Source organism: the organism of the source record quoted next, unplaced genomic scaffold (genome assembly GCF_019419815.1).
Source record: "Pyrus x bretschneideri cultivar Hongxiangsu unplaced genomic scaffold, Pyrus_bretschneideri_v1 Contig69, whole genome shotgun sequence".
NCBI lineage: Eukaryota > Viridiplantae > Streptophyta > Magnoliopsida > Rosales > Rosaceae > Pyrus > Pyrus x bretschneideri.
In genome coordinates, this window is record NW_025999808.1 from 605,220 (window position 1) to 621,611 (window position 16,392).

Below are 16,392 nucleotides of genomic sequence, written 5' to 3' on the forward strand. Positions count from 1 at the left end.
TGATTCCTATTATTGTTTAGATGGTGAAATGTTGGGTCAAGCATGCATACTCTGTTGCTCCAACTTTTAATTGTCAGACTGTAGTTGGACTTGAGTTAACGTTATTCTTACGAAATTTGTGGGTTTGATTTTGGGTGCAGGCTGCAGCTGATAATCAGATTCAATAACTATGATTAAGCTCTTGGAAACAAAGGGTTCGAAGACTTTGTAAAGTTTGGTTCCAACATTTGTACAAAATTTTATAAAATATCAGTTATGCAAATTTATAGTTGTATTCTTATATTTTAATGATATAACAATTTGTTTTCTCACCAAAAATAGAAAAAGAAATATGATACTCCAATTTGGATGCCCACACACGGCATCATTTTTTTAAATATTATTTTGCAACTTTGCCACCGATGTGAATTAGGATGGCACTATAGGAAATGCACCAATGCAATATTGGTAGCCATTGTTACAATAGAGTCATCTACATAGATCACACTCTTTAGTTTAATGGGTGCTTGGTGCTCATAGAGGTTTGCCACCAATGTGAGTGGCAACACTTGACAATAGCCACCAAATGAAAAGGGTGGCTTATAGCCAAATTTCTAGTAGTGTACGACACAACGTACGAGACATTTTCCTACCAGTAGCGGTCTATCATTCACTTGTGTGATATCTTGTAATGATCTTTTCTTTGTGATCTTGTTTTAGAGCGTGTTCTGTGCACTCTAGCTATTTTCTTAAACTCTGTTTAATTCACTTAATTTCCCCTATGATTATTTATTCATGTATATTTCCTCCTAATCATTACTCTTGTATTCAATAAATGGCTTTTGTCATCCTCGGGTGTCGGCCAGCACGTGCCTATCCGAGTATTCGAGGAATATCGGGGTTGGGACGTGTCAAATTAGATCTTAACCGTTGGATTCAATGAATTTATAAATATAAAACTAAATAAAATATACATATGTAGTGGGCCAGCCCCACTAATCCTATGCTAAATCATGTGCTAAATTTGGCTTTGTTTAAAGTTTTAAGTTTTAGGTCCAATTTTAAGATTGTGTTGGATTGGATATTTTTTTGTTGCGCCGGGGGGGGGGGGGGGGGAGGGATAGAAGGGGAAAAATAGGTCATAAGTCAAGGTTGGAGATGGTCTTAAGAGTCTGTCCTATCAGATCCGTCTAAATCGCGATTCTCTCTTAGACAAAAAATAGACAACTTTTATTTTACTTTTTATTTTTTTAATAAATTGTAAGAGACTTATTGAATACTGAACACATATTCTAAGCTTGTTTTCCACATTTTCATTATGTTCTAATACTTTAAACCTATACATCATTTTATTTTGTAGTTTTTGTTATCTCAATAGGATTATATATTGTTATGTATAAATTAACACTTATGTAGATGATATATAATAAATTTATTTGAACTCGCTTAATTCGCTTAGCGCTAAGCTTTGTGCCTGAACGCGAAACTCCAGCTGGCTACCCGTCCAGCGCTTAGTGTCTTTTTAAACCTTGAATACAACGTAGAGAAAAGAAATAGGGACAAGGAAAAAAAATGAAATTGTGAAATTTTCGCCAAACTGTCTGTGGAAACGAGAGGCAAACTGAAAGGACAATACTTGGGTTATAGACTGACGTCATGATGTGGCGAAATAAAAATAACTCACATGTCGTACAATATTTATTTGATGGAATGCATTTAAATCATCATTATTTAAATCATCAATAGTTCACGGACAGTAAAATGGCAAAAATACTCTCGATTTGGTTTATTTGCTGGCCTTTTTTTCACTTGGTTGAACAGTTAAAGGGCGGATTTGCCCTCCTTTGCCACGCGTGTTCTTCGCAGACCACAACGTTTCTCTTCCGGATTCTTCTTTTCTTTTCTCTCTCTCTCTCTCAGAAGCCTTTTGTTTCTCTCAAACCTCTCTTTGCCTTGCTCTCCGATCTCCACTTCTCTATGTGCCTTGCTTTCTTCCAGAAAACGCTCAAGTCAGTCAAATTGGTTTAGATCTATTCGGCGGGGGTTAAAACGGCAACGCTCTCTTGCTGAAAAGTAGCGAATTTGGTCTCGATTTGAAGAAAATTTGAAGCCCATAAAAGATTGCATCTCCTGCTGCCGATTTGATTTGGGTAATTCTTTGCTTTGAATTTTATGTTCTTGCGAGTGTAAATTGGGATTTTAAATGGGGTTTTTGTTCTGATTTTGGGAATTTTCTTTGTAGCTTCGGATTCTGGGTGATGATGGTTAATTTAGTTTTTGTTTTCGATTTCAGGAGATTGGGTTTTTCGAGTTTGTGACTTTTCTTTGAAGGCTGCGAAGACCTCTGTGTTTAAGGTGAGTGGTTTTGAAATTCCATAGTTTTGATTCTACTTGCAGCTTGAGGTGTGATTTTAGATCTGAAATTTCCAAGCTTTTTGATTAATCTTAACCCAGATTAGTTAAACTATAATTAAATTAATTTTTTTCCGGTTATGTAGCTGAAGTAGCTAAAGTTAAGAAAGAACAAAAGGTAAATTCTTTTCTCATCCTTACAAAATTTGATATTGATTTTGAAAATAGTGAAAACCCAATAAAACAAACTGACTTTCTCAACCGAAGATTATGATATATGTTTCGCATTTGATTATTTAGGATAATTACATGCGTGAGGATTATTAAATGATATATTTGATAAATACGTCTAATTTTAAGGTAGGAGCCTTTAGATTACAACTCACTTTATGGTTTTGCATTAAGCAAATCTGGAGGAAATCTGCTCTTAGTTGATGCTCTGTCTCCATCTTTTTTGCCTGCTTTAATATGCTTTCTTATGATTTCTGCTGTCTTCTGCTCTTAGTTGATGCTCTGTCTCCGTCTTTTCTGTTCTTATGTAAAAATATTGGTTTTGTTCTAACTTCTTGTATATACTAAACGTGAGTTTCCCCGGCACTGTAGATCACCAGTGTCCGGACGGAACTGCCCTCGCTTCTCTGTTTTCTTTCCGTTTGTGTCCCTGTTTTCCACGAGGCGCTCATCTTATTCTCTCGACTTTGAGAGTCATCTTGAGTTAGGGTTTTGTTCCTTCGTTGCTTTTCTTGATTTCGGCTTTTGCTCTTTTCGTTTTGGCTGTTCTTTCTTCCAATCCTCTGTTTCCTGTGATATCCGTGCTTTCTTTCGCGGAAAGGGTTTCTGATTTTCGTGGTTTAAGGGATTTTGTGGTTGCCAGGCCGTTGTGCGTCTATTTAGATTCGGGATTTTTTGCGTTCCGAGGGTTTCGACATCTCTAATTGGGGTAAAGAATTCCTGCTGTTTCCCCCTTTTTCCGTTTGGGATTTCTGGGTTGTGGCTGGGTTTTTGGCCGATTTACACCTCTTTTCAAGGGTGGCGTCTTTGCAGCCCGCTGTGGAACAAGTGTGATCCAACTAAGGTTTATTTTATAATCATTTTCTTTTGGTTTTTATTTTTGGTTTTTCCTTTGTTTTGATGAAACCTTAATCGTTTCCTTTTATTGTCAATTGTGGTGCTCTCTTTGGTTTTCCCTGTTAAAGGAGAATTTTGCGTTTTTGTTTTTCAGTTGGCAAATCTCTGATTTGCTGGTATTTGCAACGTTGCTGTAATTTTTTGGGTATTTTTTTGCGCTTCTGCTTTTTTTCCGATTCGGATATGGATTGGTAATTATTGGATTTAAACGGATTCGTAGTTTTTGATGAGAGCAGTTGTTGAGGTTGTGTGAAGGTTTGTTTTTCTGGGTTTTATGCTGCAGGGGGTTACAAACACGGAGAGGAGAGGAAACATTAGTTTAGATTGTGATTTAAATTTTTTTTATATGTTCTTGGTGATATAAACTGTGTGAGTGCGGTTGTTTTAAAATTATTTGCGTGTGCTTTTTTATAGTTTTGCTTTTTTCCAGTTTGGATTAAAATGGATTTTGAATTTTTGAGAAGAAATTAAAAGGGTCGTTGGAATTTTGGAAGCCTTTGTGTTTTTGGTGAACACGCAGACAATCTTGAAAATTTGTGTTAAAAGACTAATGTTTGTACATAAAAAAAGTGAGTTGGCTAAAGAAGCCCTTTGGATGCTTTTTGTTAATATCTCATGGGCTTTGCTCTTTGATTTCAGAAATTTTGTGCCCATCTTGGGTTCGCTTCGAACTTGGTTGAGACCGATCTAATCCGGCGTTTCCAGGTGAGTTTTGCATGTTTATCAGCTTATATGGTTTGGATCTTCTTTTTTTTCGTTGGATCGTTATTGTGCGTGTCTGATGCATTTTGTTTTCTAGATTCGGGAAACCGTCCCTTTCAGATTTTTGGATTTTCGATTCTGATTCTTGGAACTCTCTGTGCTAAAGGTATATAAATGTATTATTTGTTTTCTTTGCGGCTAAATTTTACTTTTTTTTTGGTTTTGTTTTGGTGATTTGGGACCTTTTTTGTGCATGTTTGGGTTGTTAATTGGTAATGCATGTTTTCTTGCTGATTTTTGTGCTAGCAATTTTATTTAAATCCACAGCTGCTTTTTTTTCATTTGACTTGCTGTGATGGTTATGCTTGATTCATAAGATTTGAGGTAGTTGTGATAAAATTAGAAGAGTGATATCTATGTTATGTTGGATTTGTGAGAGTGATTTGTCAGAGCAATGAGTAAATTTTCATATGTAGTGTAGGGTCAAATTTAATAATCATTAATGGGATTTGGTATATGTCTGGTAGAAATGCTATCAAATTGTAGATACACAGTTTGTTGGTGCAGCAGGGGGCTGGAAAATTTTTTCAGTATGTTTTTTATGGTTTGGCTTTTTTCTGTTGGGCCTTTCCCCGGCTAAAACAGTACATTTTGGTTGCTCGGTTAATGAATTTGAGATCTGGTGGCACCTGTGACGCTCTTCTTATATTTTGGATAAGTTTTATGTCCTGCTTTTTTCCAGTTTTAAAATGCATTGATAATTGTTGGATTCAAATATATTTATGATTTTTGCGAAGAAATGAGAGGATTCGTTGGAATTTTGGAAAGCTTTGTCTTCATGTTTTACGAACAGGGAGAGGAAGAAAGAAAACATTAGTTTAGATTGCAATTTTAAAACTTTTTATGTTGTTAGTGCTGGAACCAATGTGTTTTGTTGCTAAATTGATAATGTGTAAAGTTATTAGAATTTTGGAAAACTGTCTTTCTCACTTTTATCTGGCAAAGTGAACACAACTCTTACGTGTATGATTTCAAGTTTTTCCTTTAGAAATTTAAGCTCTATTGGATACATGAGGTATAAGAGTCTGTTTGGGATATTTTCAAGTTTTACTGATTCGTGAAAAAAAGCATGCTTAAGGGTAATCATGTTTCAGTTTTTATTGAATTCAGTTAGCCATCTTCAGTTTTTTGCTTTGGTCTGAAGGCTTTGTTTTGTTCAGATATCAAAGTTGGGCATGAATTCATATGTTTTTCAATGTTTTTATTCCGATTTAATAATGTCATTTAATGGTGCGATGCTGATTTAGGCTATAAATTCAGAGGCTTTTCAATGGGCAAGTTTGCAACATGGAATTCAGAGGCAGTTGTATCATTAGCTGAAATATACTAGATCTAATCTTTAGACATCATTTTCACTTTGATTAAGATGTGTGCCTGCCTTCTCAGTACAAAACTGGCTTACATAGTTTTATTCTGAAAATTGGACTCTCCTTTTCAGAGTAACTAGTCGAACCCCAAAGCTGTACAAATTAGGGCTTGCAGATTCTCTCTTCGAGAATTCTGATTGCATCGTATCCATTTGTCTTCAAATCGAACTTGTTTTTCGATGCCTAGGGCTTGAAGGCAGAGGAATCAGAATCGCACTTTTAGCGGCTCCGCACAGATTATCCTCGATTTCAGAGGCCTCAAGATTTTCGATCGGCGTTGTGATTGAAAGGAATTTCAGGTGAGTAGTTTCGTTCTGATTTTCAGTTTAAGGAGATTTGGGATTGGAATTTCATAGTTTCGGAATGAAATTTATGCATCCGGACTGCGGATACGGCATTGGGTTGGCCAATTTCAAAATTAGGGCACAAAGGCGATGCCAAATCCATGAAATGGAATAGAGCCTATATGGGTTTTGGTTATAATTGTTTGATTTGACAAAAATTGCCAATTTTGAACAGTTGTTTTAGTTCAGCATGATAAAAATTAGGGTTTTCTTTTGTGATTTTCAGGTACTTTGCATTTGTAATTGTTCAATTCGAGAGGGAAATGCGGGGATATGATAGAGATGTAAGTAAATTTTGAATCTTCATCTATTTGTTTTTTATTCCATGTAAATTTTCGATGTTGATACTCTATTATTTTTTGGAGAAAATTAGTTTGACAATTTTTTGGGATAGGATTATGGTCAGTCAGGCGACAAATATGAGGATTATGAGGATGATGAGGATGGTGAAGATTATGATGAGGAAAAGGAAGATCCAAAGCCTACCAAGGAAGCATTGGCATACCTTGAGTTGAGACAACGCTTGAAAGAACAATTACGAAAGAAGAAAAGCGGTTCTTCTTTGGCCAACTCCAGTAATAAAAAGGAGCTCCCCTATGACAAGTGAGTAACTACTATATAACCGTTGTTTTTCCTTCGTGGAAAATCCATGCTTTCTTAGTAAGACAAGGCAGGTGGTTCTGTTTGTTTCTACTACTAGGTTCAATGCTTCCTAATTGTAAGTAACCAATGATTATTTGATGAACAATATATGGCCTTGTTATCTGAAGTTGTAGGGAAGCAGGAAGTGATGCAACTAAAATAGTTCTGTAATGTATTGATTTGCTTGCATTCTACCAGAGCCTGTAACGATATAGGTTTTATAGTTGCAATTTCTAGGACAGGCTAATGTTTTTTTTCCAAGGGTATCACCATCTGAGAGTAATATAGAGAAATGAGAATACATTTTGAAGAGTTGTCATCCTTGCAACTTTGTTTGCAGTTCCTTGTTTTCTTTTTTTTTGTGATGAGGTTATGAGACAGATGATTTGTTTCATAATTTTTCTATGGACAATATAGTGGTAATTGGTAAAATAGAAGTTTTGAAATTGATTTTAAATTATTTCCCTACTTATTCTGCAGTTTTGGATCCTTCTTTGGCCCATCTCAACCAGTTGTTGCTGAGCGAGTGATTCAAGAAGGCAAATTGTTTTTAGAAACCAAGCACCTAACATCCAGTGCTACCAACTATGTCCACCATGTATGTATTATTACTCCCTCTTTTTGATATAGCTCATAAATTCATAACATTACTTGCTCACATTGACTTTTTTCTGTTCCTGTCATATACAATTGGTCTACACTTTACACATATAATGAGTCCACTTATGCCGTCTTGATCCCAAAATGATTATGGGATAGTTTTGGCCCTGTAATTTCTGTGTTATGTCGTATCTTGTTATTTGTGGAAATTTTTGGGAACTTTAGTTTGTTCAAAGAAATTGATTTGATGTGCATATTATTTGAGATTCTTCTTTCCATGTGGTGTAATTTACAATCTTATTGTTGCTAGAACCATTTTGGAGTTGCTTTTGCTTTCCACCTCTTTTATTGGTTCTAATATTAAATTTGATGAAAGGGTTACCGATCACTTGATTCTTGGTGAGGGTCTGGGAATTTCTAGATTTACCCGTATAGGTTTATATCTTGAAACTTTATGACTTACTTGGCATGCCTGATTTGTGTCTTGCTGCTTATTTTGTTTAGTTTTTAACCCCGGCATTAGCTATTCCTTTTTATGTAACAAAAAAAATATTTTCTTGGAACTCTCTTCATTTTATGAACATACTAATGTTTACAATGATATGCTTAATAAGATTTTTTACATGCCTAAAATCTTGTTGCAGAAAAATATTTTGTTGGATCTTCTTTTTTGTTTTGACACAAAAACAAGTCTATAAGTTATAGTGCATTAATTTGATGATGGCACTTGCCTCTGCAGAACAAGAAGGGGTCTGGATCAACCTCTGCTGGATCGAAATCTGTATCGAATTTTGAATTCGAAGACAAAGTTATCAACCTGTTCAAAGATTTCATGGCCAGGTAACTCCTCTCTGATCTTTTATCACTAGAAGAAATTCGCTTTTTTCATCTGGGCAATCTTTAAAATTCATCAAATCTGCAGACTCGGCAATTTTGACGAGTTGGTGGCCACTGGAAGCACATTACTTGTCGACTTTCAGCAGGGGCTGGGTAAGTAGCATTCTGGGTTTTGTTTCAAATTTGATTTAGTTTCTTCGTAAGTAATATTTTTGTTTTTGCAGAGTTTCTTCGACGACCTCAGATAGATGAGACATCGGATTTGGTTAAAAATGTAATCCGAGGTAATGAAACAAAGAGGGTTAAGTCATATGTTGAAGCTGGATGTCTCAACGCTGACGATGGCAGGCGAAATATAAGCAAGTGTGAGTGCAATTCTGTATATTTTCTTATGCTTTCTTTGGATTGTTGGTTAGATAATTGAGTGTTAAGACCCTCCCAAGCTCTTATCAGTTTTATATCAGCAAAGATTTATAATGTTATAGAAATATGCTTAATTATTTGTTAAAACTGTTATCTTTCACAATTTACTGGAAATAATTGGAATGAGTTGATAGCTTGATAGTCTCTTCTTTCTCTTTACTTGAATTCAGTTCTCCATTAAAAAAAATTGGATATCGGTTAAAGGCCACTGATAGTACTTATGCTCCCGCAGTAGTGACAGTTTGTTTGTAATTGGCTGATAATTTGTAGCATTGATTTACCGAGTATCTAACTAACGAGCATGTTTTTCTGATATCTGCCCTTGAATTACTATCCTTTGTTTTTGTATGGTGCTGTTCCCTTACTTTGAGTTCTGCCACTTTCTGATACGTTATTGGTGTGGACTATGAACGTGATGTATTTCTTATACATGGTGAAATTCTTGTAGAGAAGTGCATACATGCCAACTTGGACTTTGTGACCATGTAAGTAAAGGTAACATGTCTTTCCGAAATTGTCAGTATTGTTTCTTTTATTATATATCACAAAAGAATCTTGTTAAAGGGAAAGCGAAGTGGTGATGCCTCTACATCAATGAGCTGTTTTATCTGTTCGTAGTAGTAGTTCTTTCATATCTCGTGTGCTGCAGTTTGTAGTTTGAATGTTTGATATATGTTGCAGTTTGTAGTTTGTTAATGGTACATTTCCCTACTTGATGCAATCTCGCACTTGATGTACTCTTGAATTTTTTGTTTAAGAATGCAAGTGCTGTTGTAGGCAAAAACGTACTTAATGAACTTGAATGCCTCCTGGAGGATATAAATGGCGCAATGCGAACTGCAATGGGAAATTTACCCGACTTTCAGGATGACAGTTTTGCGGACAGGTTGAATGAAAAAGCATGCAACGGTGACAAGGTAGTCTTTATCCTTCTTTTCTCTTATCCCAAGGAATATCTTGATACTGTTTGTACATTCAGTTCTGATATGTTTCTCATCTCTGTTTGTTCCTTCTCCTAGTATAACTCTGTTCTAACCTTTGTGTTAAAAAAACCCCGACACTGGACCTTGTTCTTTGATGTAACCAACGGCAATAGACTAAACTAGCAAATATAGAAAACTTAGAAACACACAAGAATTATACTGGTTCGGCAGAACTTATGCCTACGTCCAGTTGTGATTTCCCTAGGTAGAGAAATCACCGCTTCTTTGATTAATAATAGAGATTACAGAACTTATGCAAACCCTAGAACTAATCTCAAACCTCTCTGCTGTTTGGCTGTTTTCTCTCTGCTGTAAATCAGCCTTGCCGCACCCTATTTATAGATATAGGGTTGGCTTACATGTCCTTTACAGATTATAATTCCTATTCTAAGTGGAATAGGAATTTAGACTTCCTTTCCAATTCCAAATAGACTTCTAGGATTTCTAATCTACATTGAATAAGGAAACTAAGATTCTTTCCTAGCCCTTTTAGGAGAAGAATTGGTGCACCCTTTCCCTAAAACAATCCTAAACAGAAAAGGACACAAAATTGACGAGCCAAAAACTAATAATCTCCACCTTGGTGAGTCAAACCAAGTCTTGATCGTTTGCACCCCAGAGTATCTTTGAACCTTCTTGAAGTAGCTCTGGAAAAACTTCAAGAGTCTTCACCTTGGCAACCTCCTTCTTGCCTCATTGCACCTCAGGTGAGGAGGTGCTCCACTTTAATCAATCAACGAGATTGATCAAGTTCAAACAATGCTTGAACTTCTTGGCCGGCACTATCTTTGTAAGGAAATCTGCGGCATTGTCATCCGTATGAACCTTTTCAATCCAAATTTCCTTAGACTCCCCAATCTCTGATTCTGTGATATCTTGCTTCAATGTGCTTTGATCTTCCAGAAAAAACCTGATTCTTTGCCAAGTGAATGGCACTTTGACTATCACACTTAAGCTTCACACAATCTTGAGTGATTCCCATTTGACTTACCAAGCCACTAAGCCAAATTGCTTCCTTTCCAGCTTCGGCCAATGCAATATACTCTGCCTCTGTGGTCGATAAAGCTGTAATTGGTTGCAGTAGTGCCCTCCAACTGATTGGTCCTCCTGCGCATGTAAACACATAACCAGAAGTTGACCTTCTCTTGTCCAAGTCCCCTGCATAATCGGCATCCACATATCCTAACACCCCTGCATTATCCTTTTGCTTCTCAAACATAATCCTTTGTTGCCAAGAACCCTTCAAATAACGCAAAATCCACTTGACTACATCCCAATGTTGCTTTCCTGGATTTGCCATGTATCTGGAAACGACACTGATTGCTTGAGCTATGTCAGGACGTGTGCATACCATTGCATACATGAGGCAGCCCACGGCATTAGCATAAGGCACCTTCTTCATTTCTTCTTGCTCTTCCTCGGACGTAGGACACTGTTGTCCACTTAACCTGAAGTGAGTTGCCAAAGGAGTCGAAACTACCTTTGCTTCTTGCATGTTGAACTTCTCAAGAACCTTCTGAATATACTTGGCTTGTGATATCCAAATCCTTCCAGCGGTCCTATCTCTCTGAATTTCCATGCCAAGGATCTTCTGTGCGGCACCTAGATCCTTCATGTCGAACTCCTCGCTCAACATCCTTTTCAAGTCTTGAATTCTAGAGTTGTCTTGACAAGCAATTAACATGTCATCCACATATAGCAATAGCAATATGATCATCCCATCTTGGAACACATGATAGTACACACAACAGTCATACAAACACCTTCTAAAATTAATTTTCAGCATGAATGAATCAAACCTCTTGTACCACTGTCTTGGAGACTGTTTCAGGCCATACAGGGACTTCCTTAGCTGACATACTAGGTTTTCTTTCCCATATTCAACAAACCCTTCTGGCTGAGCCATGAATATCGTCTCCTCTAAATCCCCATGAAGAAACGCTGTCTTCACATCCATCTGCTCAATCTCCATGTCATGCTGAGCTGCCATTGCTAAAAGCAATCGGATAGAAGTATGCTTGACTACAGGTGAAAAGATCTCATCATAATCCACCCCTTCCTTTTGTGAGTACCCCTTAGCCACGAGCCTTGCTTTGAATCTCACGGCATCTTGTTCATGTAGTCCTTCCTTTTTCCCAAATACCCACTTGCATCCAACTAGCTTTTTGTCTTTGGGTTTAGGAACCAACTCCCAAACAGAGTTCTTGTAAAGAGACTCCATTTCCTCTATCATAGCACTTATCCAACTATCTCGCTCATCACTTGCTATAGCTTCTCGATAAGTAGTCGGATCTCCTTGACTAATGTTAAGAGCATAATTAACTTCGTTTTGGTCAAACCCAAACCTGTCAAGTTTCTTCTTGTTCCGCTTAGGTTTGTCCAGTGCTATGCATCTTTGAAATGCAGGTGGATTGTTGGGTGGAGTTTGACTCCTTTGGGATATCTGGCGGATTGGAGTACCTTCAATCTGTCCTGTTTCTTGCTCCACCTGATTCCTAACTAGTGAATGATGCTGATGCTCTTCTTCTTCCTCAAAACCATCAGATTCGGCCTCTTGCTCAATTTGCTCCACCTGAGCTTCTTCTTCATCTGAACTGATTAACGGAATCTTTGTTGCTTCAATTCCAGCATCATCCTTCTTCTCCCTATTGCTCTCGACTTTATTCAGAGGCATGGTTGTCTCATCAAAGACAACATCTCGACTGACAACCTTTTTCCTGTTGTTGAAATCCCAAAGCTTGAAACCCTTCACTCCTTTCTCAAAACCTAGGAATATGCAATGTATAGACTTCGGTTTGAGCTTGGACCTTTCATCACTTGGAATATGTGCATAAGCACTACAGCCAAACACCCTGAGCTTGGAATAATCCACCGGCTTCTCAGACCATACCTCTCTGCACTCTTAAAACCGAGAACTGTAGATGGTGATCTGTTAATCAAATAACTTGCATGATTAACAGCCTCTGCCCAAAAACTATCAGGCAATCCTGCATGAAATCGCATGCTCCTTTCTCTCTCCATGAGAGTTCGGTTCATCCTCTCAGCAGCTCCATTTTGTTGGGGATTCTTCTTTACTGTGAAGTGCCTTATGATGCCTTCCTGCTTGCAGTAATCGGTGAACTCATTACTTGTATATTCACCTCCATTGTCACTTCTCAGATACTTGATCTTTCTTCCAGTTTGATTCTCGGTTTCTGTTTTCCATTCCTTGAACTTTGCAAAAACCTCGGATTTCTGCTTCATGAAATAAATCCAAACCTTCCTAGAAAAATCATCCATGAAAGTAACAAAATACCTGGCTCTACCATTTGATTTAGTTGGAGCAGGACCCCAAACATCTGAGTGAATATAGCTGAGTTGCTCCTTACTTCGGCTATCTGCACTGCTACTTGCGAATGATACCTTTCTTTGCTTCCCAAGAACACAGTATTCACAAAAGTCCAGTTTGCAAGCTGACACGCCTTCCAACAGGCCTTGCTTGTGTAATTCTTGCAATCCCTTCTGGCTTATGTGCCCGAGCCTATGATGCCATAGTTCAGTCTTGTCTTCTATACTTTGATTTACAGAAACAGCTGCTCCCCTGACTATAGTGGTCCCAATTAACTTATACAACTTATTGGGTTGTAGGTCACCTTGCATTACCACTAGCGATCCTTTGGTTACCCTGAGTCTTCCTTTTTTAGACTTGTACCCATAACCGGCCTCATCTAAAGTACCCAAGGAAATCAAATTCTTTCTTAGTCTAGGGACATACCTGACGTTCCCTAAAGCTCGTATCCTCCCATCGAACATTCTGATTCGAACAGTGCCGATTCCTCTTACAGGACATGAAGAATCATCCCCCATTAAGACTTCCCCGCTGCTGACTTCTTTGAAAGTATCGAACCATTCTTTTATTGCACACATATGAAACGTGCATCCAGTATCCAAAATCCAATTGAAAGCCTTGGAGCCCGATGTTACCGAAAGAAGTTCCCCGTCACTCTCATGTTCGGTGACTGCACTAGCGGAACCTGAGCTTCCTTCCATCTTGGCTTTCTTTTCTTTCCAAATCTTGCAGTTCCTCTTCCAATGATCGGCTGAACCACATTCGAAGCAACCTTCCTTCTTTTCCTTTTTCTTCTTGGATTTTGACCTACCTCTGTTGCCAGTTTTCTCTTCTCTTGTCTTTTCCCGCCCCCTCTCCTTGCCTTTGGCATAAAGGCCTTGAGAGCTTTCAGTTATATCATCTAGTTTAGCATATGACTGAAGAGCTTGAATTACGTCTTCAAGCTTCAAGGACTCTTTTCCAAACATTAGAGTTGTTCGAAAGTGCTTGAAAGACGAAGGTAGAGACCTTAGCAGGATGATAGCCATATCATCATCTTTGTAAGTTTCTTCGACTTTCTGAAGATTAGCTATGCAATTCTGGAACCTGCATGTGTGATCTTCAATATCACCTCCTTCTTCTAGTCGAAGCCCGAATAGTTCATCCTTTAGAAAAAGTTTATTGGACACGGTTTTTCCCATATAAACAGTCTCCAATTTTTCCCATGCTTCCTGGGCAAACATCTTTTCGGTGATGTGTGACCGAACTGATCTTGTGAGATGGATCTCGATGGAACTCTTGGCCTTCTTGAGAACCTTATTCCATGCTACTTCTGTCATGCTTTCCGGCTTCTTACCATCAAGAGCATCATCCAAATCCTGCTGTTTCAGTACGTTCTTCATCATCCTTTGCCAGTCCGTGAAGTCATCCTTGCCGTCAAAGGGTTTTAACGTAGATCCTTGATCCGCATTCATCTTCCCTTTTAACATCGTACAACACCTTGATCCTAGCTCTTGATACCAATTGTTAAAAAAACCCCGACACTGGACCTTGTTCTTTGATGTAACCAACGGCAATAGACTAAACTAGCAAATATAGAAAACTTAGAAACACACAAGAATTATACTGATTCGGCAGAACTTATGCCTACGTCCAGTTGTGATTTCCCTAGGTAGAGAAATCACCGCTTCTTTGATTAATAATAGAGATTACAGAACTTATGCAAACCCTAGAACTAATCTCAAACCTCTCTGCTGTTTGGCTGTTTTCTCTCTGCTGTAAATCAGCCTTGTCGCACCCTATTTATAGATATAGGGTTGGCTTACATGTCCTTTAAAGATTATAATTCCTATTCTAAGTGGAATAGGAATTTAGACTTCCTTTCCAATTCCAAATAGACTTCTAGGATTTCTAATCTACATTGAATAAGGAAACTAAGATTCTTTCCTAGCCCTTTTAGGAGAAGAATTGGTGCACCCTTTCCCTAAAACAATCCTAAACACAAAAGGACACAAAATTGACGAGCCAAAAACTAACACTTTGCACTCGTATGCTAATACTTCTCTGTATTATTGAATACCAATGTTTACAAAATCACAAATCACCTTGCATTGCACAGATGACAAGTATTAGTACCTGACTCGCAAGCTAAGGTTAGCCATAACAGCTATAACCAACTCCTAATATCCATCTAACAAACACTAAACTAAACCAATGACTACATGACACTTGGCAATCAATATCGACAGATTATTTGTACAATTATCAGCATCGTATAATCTACTCTCCCTGCCTCCGAGTTCAGTAATTATCGTTGCCCATCATTGGACTTCTGTCCAATTGTCCGTACATTTCTGTTGTATTTGTACCTGTATATGCACAGACACATGTATCAGTGGTAATCACTGATTTAAATGTATCACTAAATTACTCCGATAATTGCATGCTTGGAATTTTGTTAGGGTTGCTGAAACATGTGTGCCTCTTTGTAGCTTTGGTGTTTAAGGAGTTACTGTCTTTTTTATTTTATCGGGTTGGAGATTTTTGGCAATCTTTACTGTTATTGAAAATCAGAGTGCCTGCACTTGCCTATAAGCATGGTTTAATCTGCAGAGTTTCGGTCAAAGTTATATGATCCGTCATTCACATGTCTCCTTTCACTACAAAATTCATAGTACAACATTTATACTGTGTATCCGGCTTAAATACCCTCCTTTCTTTACAGTTTTTATTTCACTGCTTGCCTATTTTGAAGGTCAATCCTTAATATCTCTGATTTCCAGATTATCCCTTATTTTACAAGTTTTTCTATTCATTTCCTGATCGAGTTTGCTATGGTTGGAAAGTAGGAAGAGGAGCGGTACATAGAAGTGTTGAATGCATATTTCTGTCGCAAAATATTATGTTAAGAAAGTAAGATTTTTCGGGAATGAGGGAGCTATATCTTTGAGTTCTAAAGATATTTGGCTGATCTTTCCATCACCTAATTTTCTCTCCTTTTTTCTTTTCTTTCTGAATGTTCATTCCACACTAAGTATTCCGTTCCTAGTTCAGATTTGCATGCTGCTCAGTAAAATTCTTACGCCAATTCTGATTTCTTATGGTTGATGATAAATTCGAAACACCTCTTACTGATGCCTAACTTCTATAGGAGGAATTTACGTCATCCCATCCCAAAAGAAATGAAGTTACCGATTATGCTGTCGTGATGGGGGTCATTTACAGTATGGTCAAGCAAGACTATATGATGCAGGTAATTAAGCTCTCACCCCGAATTCCCACTATCTGTGCCCTTTGGTATGAACTTTTAAAACATCCAATGTAACAACTTGATGCAGGAGAGGATCGTCTCTGCTGTTAATCTCAAGTCATCTTCGGGAGAATTAGAGAGCTACTGCCTGATGTGGTCTTTGCGTCCGTTCATAAATAATGAAATTATGGATTATGCTTGGAAACTTATTCCCTGAATGTTGCGGGAATCTGAATGCCAAGGTTTGCTTACTGTCAGATTGTTAAATTAATTGTCATAATTTAGTTTATTTCACAAAATTATAAATAGAACTTAAAAAAAAAATTAGGGCTTTTTCTTTAACAAGGAAATAAAACTTTCTTTATATTGAATATTAGTTTACAAGGTTAGTGTAATTTACAATCCACTTCTGTTAGCT

General features: G+C 37.5%; 1 protein-coding gene across 14 annotated transcripts; it reads left to right on the plus strand.

The window, feature by feature from the left end:
* Positions 1–1,935: 1,935 nt before the first annotated feature.
* Positions 1,936–16,345, plus strand: LOC103941649. 14 transcript variants are annotated; one of them, XM_048573554.1, is made up of 17 exons: positions 1,936–2,129; positions 2,273–2,334; positions 2,478–2,509; positions 2,935–3,406; positions 4,099–4,164; positions 4,259–4,327; positions 5,660–5,887; positions 6,159–6,216; positions 6,327–6,535; positions 7,055–7,172; positions 7,914–8,014; positions 8,097–8,164; positions 8,236–8,376; positions 8,888–8,919; positions 9,193–9,351; positions 15,876–15,977; positions 16,063–16,345. In XM_048573554.1, exons 8-17 carry the CDS (start codon positions 6,196–6,198, stop codon positions 16,189–16,191), a joined length of 1,080 nt encoding a protein of 359 aa, XP_048429511.1. In that variant the 5' UTR covers positions 1,936–2,129; positions 2,273–2,334; positions 2,478–2,509; positions 2,935–3,406; positions 4,099–4,164; positions 4,259–4,327; positions 5,660–5,887; positions 6,159–6,195; the 3' UTR covers positions 16,192–16,345. The 14 variants fall into 14 exon arrangements, with proteins under 14 accessions (XP_048429511.1, XP_048429512.1, XP_048429514.1 ...); XM_048573555.1 differs by having other exon boundaries at positions 5,776–5,887; XM_048573557.1 differs by having other exon boundaries at positions 3,188–3,406.
* The last annotated feature ends 47 nt before the right edge of the window (positions 16,346–16,392 follow it).